General features: G+C 39.8%; 1 protein-coding gene across 1 annotated transcript; it reads left to right on the top strand.

Moving 5' to 3' along the window:
- The first annotated feature begins 3,285 nt into the window (after positions 1 to 3,285).
- tnfrsf9a (tumor necrosis factor receptor superfamily, member 9a) lies at positions 3,286 to 5,998 on the top strand. The gene is made up of 7 exons (XM_049581577.1): positions 3,286 to 3,690; positions 4,513 to 4,632; positions 4,738 to 4,875; positions 4,970 to 5,042; positions 5,129 to 5,220; positions 5,313 to 5,498; positions 5,603 to 5,998. The coding sequence occupies exons 1-7, from the start codon at positions 3,555 to 3,557 to the stop codon at positions 5,716 to 5,718; spliced, it is 861 nt and encodes a 286-aa protein (XP_049437534.1). The 5' UTR covers positions 3,286 to 3,554; the 3' UTR covers positions 5,719 to 5,998.
- Positions 5,999 to 6,608: the final 610 nt, after the last annotated feature.

Below are 6,608 nucleotides of genomic sequence, written 5' to 3'. Positions count from 1 at the left end.
ATGTCATAAAAAAAAATCATGAAAAAAAGTCATAGTATAGCATGTTGTCAAATATTATGAAAAAATAGCATAGTATAAGTATGCTGTCAAAAATCATGAAAAAAGTCATACTACAGTAAGTTATGAAATATCATGAAAATACGTCACAGTAGGTGTCGGTGGCTTAGTGGTAGAGCAGGCGCCCCATGTACAAGGCTGTTGCTGCAGCGGCCCGGGCTTGAATCCAGCCTGTGGCCCCTCACTGCATGCTATGTCATGAAAAATGTCATAAAAAATGTCATTGTATAGCACTACTACATCCCACCCTTAGGCGCCCCCTATGGGGGGACCAAAACTCCATCAGTGACCCAAAATAACCACACGACATCTTTAAAACACTCAAATCCATGGTATTTATTAACAAATAAACAAGTAAACAAGACAACAAAAATCCCATGCTGAGAGGCAGCAGGACCAGCAGTCCCCGCACCACAAGCCTCCCTCCTTTGCTGCTGGCACAGAAGCACCTAAGCACCTCCTCCATGCCAGGTGCAATGTACCTCATTAAGTAATGCAGCACACCTGGGCAGATCTACAGTGGAGGGAAAAGGGACAGCAGCACAGAACACATACAGCTGTAACAGTATGCCACATACATGTCATAACAAATGTCAAAAAATGTCATAACATAGTATGTCCTTACATTTCATACTTAAGTACATACCCCCAAAAATTGTCATCATAAAGTATTACATAAAAAATATCATAGTTTGCCATAAAATTTCGTTTTTAGTACATCCAGAAACACGTTGTACAGTATGCCAATAAAATGATGAAGATATACAGCAACTTTATTCATAAGAGCAATCTCATATGGAGGACTGCCCTAAGCTGGTATTGAATGCACAACCTTCCAGACAACAAGAGCTGACTGTTACTAGGGCTCAACGTCATAGCCAGCAAAACAGATGGAAAACAGATTTGCATAAAACAAAGCAGAATTTGAGCCTTATTATGTGTCTTTTGAACTGCATTACTGAGCACTGTATGTGTGTCAAACTGACTCACAGGGGCTGACACTATTTCCTCGAGGAAAAGCTTGGCAAAATCAGGACCTGAACTGTCATCCCCGCCTTTCCCAAAACCCATTTCATTTCCTCTATGTACTTTACCCACTGTGCTGTCAATCAGCCTGGTCTATAAAAGTGAAAATATTAACAAATGAAAAGGAAAAAGGAGCTACATGTTAAAAAAATCTTATCTTATCTCCAGACTATCGCAGGGCTGACACATAGAGACAAACAACCACTCAAGCTCACATTCACACCTATGGACAATTTAGAGTTACCAATTAACCTAGTCCCCAATCTGCATGTCTTTGGACTGGGAAGAAGCTGGAGTGCCCGGAGAGAACCCACGCTGACAACATGCAGACTCTGCACAGGGGGACTCCCACGCCCGGGATCAAACCGGCAACCCTCTTGCTGTGGGGCGAGAGTGCTAACCACCACACCACTGTGCCACCCAAGCTTCAATCAATCAATAGTGACAATCAGTAGTTCCACAATGTGTGAACAGCCTGCATGTGCCATAACCACTACACTACACAGGAACCCAGCTATTTGAAGAGAGAGAAACCTTCAAACTACCAAAAACAGGGAAAGATGAAATGTTACTTTGAGGTAGTGATAGTTGAAATAAAACATTAAATACAGTGGTAAAAAGTATTAGAAAGGTTGGAGTATAGCAGTAGTACTGTTGTGTCAAATGTCAAAAAATTAGAGGATAGTATACCATTAGATGTACTAAAAAGCATTATAGTAAAGTATGCCATAAAAAATGTCATAGAAATGGCACAGTACAGTATGCTATTTTACAATAATCAAGAAAATTAAAGGTTAAGTCACCTCCATCATCATCACCATAAATTGTTATGAAAAGAAATTTTCCTCATTTCTATGATGTATTAAATGACCAATATGGAACACATTTCTGAGGAAGGTGAAACATTAGGAACAGAAAGTATTGCAATATTGCAGAAGCAGTGATCCTGCTTCAAACTGGTACAGTTACATACCATAATGGAGGAATTGTTTGGTACAAATCCAATGGAGTTTACAGCAAAACTCTGAAGGAAAGTTTTTGTTTTTTTTTTTAAATTAGATTTCAAATATGACAAAAAAGACAAGTGTTCAAGCGCTTTTGACTCAGAAGTTACTTTACATTTCTCCAAAATTGTACAGTGAAGTGGTTTCCATATTGACATGGTCATAATCAGGGTAATACTGGCAAACCTCTGAAGGATAGTGTTTTATGATATGATTTATGATATAATGTAATTTAAGGTGACTCAGAAACTGTACATTGAAATAACCAAACTTAGCATGACCATGGTCAGAGTCATAGAACAGAATTCCACTGAACAATCATCTTATAGAGGAAAACAAATATGACTATTTAAAATGAGGAAACAATCTATGTTTTGTGATGTCATATGATATGAGGCCTCAAACGCACACTGAAATCCAGACTCTGTGTGTGTCTAAATGCCTCCCTTGTCTACAGTGTTGTACTCACTTACATCTGGTTTCCAGGTGGAGACATCACTGGGATTTATGGTCAAATCCTGCACCGTGACGTCCAAGAGGTACGGTTGTAAGCTGCAAGTTATCATTTAAATAGACAACGTGGAACTGGTGTGATTGCAACACAGTGAGCAGAGCGAGCAAACAAGGACATCATTAAAAAAGTCCATTCAGGCACAGCTGTTGGCAGGATGCCCAGCGCAGTGGAGCAGAGGAAGAGAATAGCCTGTAGTATTTTATAAATCTCGTGCGTGTGCATGTTGCAGGAAGTTTTTTATCTTGTGGGAACAAGATAAGAAAAATGTCACCTTATCTGACTTTAGGGGCTTTGTAGTAGGCAGTGTTTGTTCTTTCTTTTCTTGTCCTTTCTCAAACACTAGAAATGATTCGATATCCATAATATGAACCAATACATAAAACATATAGGTCCATAATTGAAAAGATACATAAGAAATAACTCATGAGTAGGGGTTTAAGTTTTGACTTGACTATGAGTTCACACACAGTGGAATTTTATAGCTATATTTTCAGCCAGTGTATAAAAATATATAGATTACAAAATATAGAAGAAATGAGGAGGCGTTTAAGTTTTGACTCTACAATGATTGAGGTGATTTTACATGAGTCACTTGCTCAAGACCTACTTTAAGACACGCCCCCTGTAGAAAAAAACCCAACTATGAATAGCTGGCTCAGCTGGCTGCCGCTGAGTTGTGTGTTGGAGCGCACTAAGATCACAGTACAGAGAGATTGCTTCATACAATACCAGTCATATTTTCTACCTCCTATTCAGCTGAGTAGCTTTAGGTTTAGAAGAGTGTTTGTGTTTTTTAAATTAAAACAACAAATTTAGAGAAACAAAAAAAGAAATTTAAAACCAAAAAAAAAAGATATCAGATATCTGGGATATTTCTTGGACTGGATTACCTCACATCTCTCCTACAGTGGCTGTATCATCCTCACCATCAAGTCTGGGAAGCTGACTACAGAATGGCTGCACTCCTGTGGGCGATGGTTCTGTCTCTGTTCCTGCAGGGATGTTTGTGCAGTGTTGGGGAGACTAACCAAGGCTGCAGGCTATGGACTCCAAAAGGACAAGATGTTTGCTGTAACGCCTGTCATGCTGGTAAGTAATGAAAGTGATTGTGAGCATCACGACTGCATGATTTTGAATTGATGAAATGTGCTGTTAGTTCAGGAAAGATTTCACAAAGGTTCAACAGGTCAATGTGATGTATGTTTCTGTCACATCCCGAGGTTGCTTTAAAAGTATTATAGTAAAAACTATGTTCATTTATTAAGAGAAGGAGAAATACCCTCTCACTTTGCTAACTTTCCACACAAACTCACTTGTTACACAAATATATTAACACCATTATCAAGTCCCAGAACTCAAGAGCCTATAATATACATGTAGTATCTTATAAAAGCCAAAAAAAGACACATACATGCTGAGTTGTGTTTTTGTCTGTGGATGTGAAAACATCATATTCCAGCCTCTCTGCAGTTCCTCCCTGGTGGTTGCTTGTAACCAAATATAGTTTCAGTGGTTTTGCAGCTAATACCACAACAAAGGGAAAAGGCGTGGATGGTGCAACAGATAAATAATTTGGAGCTGTGGTCATATACTTTATATAACATAACAATTCCCAAACACTATAGTTTGCAGTACACTCTCACGTGTTGCATTACAACTTTGAAAGCTTTGAGGAGGAAAGTCATTTCACCTTCATGTCACTGAAACTGTTATTACTATAACTATGGTGTCTTGTATGTGTAAATGTGCAACAATGGGACTGTTTATGTTTTATTTTGATTCTATTCTAAGTGAAATATGTGTGTGTTCTGTGTGTGTGTAGTGTGAAGGAGCTACAGCTTACATTTTATTGTGCAACGCTGTGTTGTAAAATGACAAATAAAATGATGTTACACCTTTGTCTGTTTGTAGGACACCGCCTTTTCCGTAAGTGTGGACCAAACCCGAAAGATCTTTGTGTTCGTTGTGAGTCCGGGACATTTACAGTGAACCCTCTAAACTACAGGTGTAGCAGGTGTACACAGTGTGTAGGTATGTTAGCACACCCTACTGACCACAGAACTACACAGGGCATTTCTTCACCATACACTCCAACATAAATTTGTGACAAGATTTCCCGTATCTTTGTGTGTGTAGGTGCTCAAGTCCATATGCAAGACTGTACAGCCACATCTGACACAAAGTGTGGCTGTAAAGAAGGACTCATCTGTGGTGACGACAGCTGCTCCTACTGTGTTACAAAGTGTGACAAAGGTCACGAACCTACTAAGAATGGTAAGTTCAATTAAAATAAAGCTCATGACTTTGACACATATTAGATTTACAAGTTACATTAGACGGCAAGTCAACTGAATGATTGTCTGCACAGGTTCTTGCAGAGCATGTCCAGAGGGAACCTTCAACGACCAAAGTCACCAGATGTGTAAACCCTGGAGTACCAAGTAAGATGTTACCCTGCTCTAAAACAGCCATTGTAGCTAAGCTTTGTTGTTGTTGTTGTACTGACTGACTGATATCTTTCTCAAAGGTGCCCCAGTCCAAGTGAACATATCGTGGCCAAGGGGAATGCCTTCACTGACATTCAGTGTAGTGTTTCACATAAGAGCACCATGACACCTGGTGGGACATGATTCTGTTCTTCTAGTGCACTTTTGCTTTAATTCTTAATTTTGATTTACAGCTGGCAATAACTTATCACTGTTTTGTTTCAGTTCCCGAACAACAGGGATGGGAAGTGGGCCTGACTGTAATCACCATCGTAGCTCTGACGATCTTTTGCTTCATCGTCATCGGCATTGTAGCCAAGAAAATCATCAAGAAACGACCTAAAGAAGAAGAAGAAGAAGAAGAAGAAGAAAAGCCAGTCACAAAAACACTGATAATCAGAACCCCTACAGGTAATAACTACTGCACTGTCCCGACCCATATCACATGAAGGAAGTGATTGTACAGGATGCTTATCAATGAAACAACTAAGTGACTTGCCCTCTGTCTTCTTTAGATGATCCTCAGACTTTGAGAGCGATTGAGTGCAGCTTTCATGAGGCCCAGCAGGAGCAGGGCAGCAGCTCAGAGTCGCTGGCCTCCAAGGACTCCTCGGACCAGCTCATTGTATGAATCGAAGGGGCCAGAGTGCCACCCTGAAGTACTTGTTATTTGTTGAATTGTGTGAAAGGAAACAGGATATCCTGGATAAGAAGGGGTCTTTCTTTGCAATACTGAGCCAGACTTTTAGTAGGAAGTCTTTTCTGGTTTTAAATGAAAGAAACAGAGCACTGTGTTTACCCATCTGCCTTTTATCCACCCTTTTTTCCTACAATCAGAATAATGAAAGCTACTGTGAAACTCCTGATGGGTCAGGTTAGAGATAACATTTAACTCTATAATTACAGCAGGATATGGGAATTCAGAGAGGGGAAGAACTAAAGTGGACTTACAAACATCTATTCATCATGTAAATGACGACAGACAGTGAGGCTGTGTTTTTTCCCTTCAGTGAAGTGTGAAATACACAGTAGTTCTAGGATAGTTTGGAAGTTTTGAATTATTCGGAGTTTGGTGCCAGATAACAGTTACACAAAATACCTCACATTAAAACCCAAAGCTTTTTAGAAACAACTGGAAACAACTTTTAAAAAAAATGCTTTCAATGTAATTGAACTTGTGCCAATGGACTGTATAACAGAACACTGTAGCATCTGAATGAGTGTGAACTAGTTTCACTACTCTGATATTTGCATACCTGAGCGGTAAAGCTGCTGAGTGGTGCTGTGTGTGAATAGTGCAGGTGGGCGTTCAGCTGGGTGTGGAAACTGAAAGCAGACAGGTCTTCTTAGCCCACATAGGCCTCCCAAAATAGATGCTTTGTTTTACCCAGGCACCACTGACCAGCTTTGTACTGTTTACTGCTGCGTTTGTAGACTTCAGTGAGCCACACTGGACTCCGCCAGTCATGATTTTATGAAGTGAAACATTTACGATTTATCAGGGGATAGTTTGTTACTTTA

Source organism: Epinephelus fuscoguttatus, linkage group LG7 (genome assembly GCF_011397635.1).
Source record: "Epinephelus fuscoguttatus linkage group LG7, E.fuscoguttatus.final_Chr_v1".
Lineage (NCBI taxonomy): Eukaryota > Metazoa > Chordata > Actinopteri > Perciformes > Serranidae > Epinephelus > Epinephelus fuscoguttatus.
This window is presented reverse-complemented; position numbering and strand designations above follow the sequence as displayed.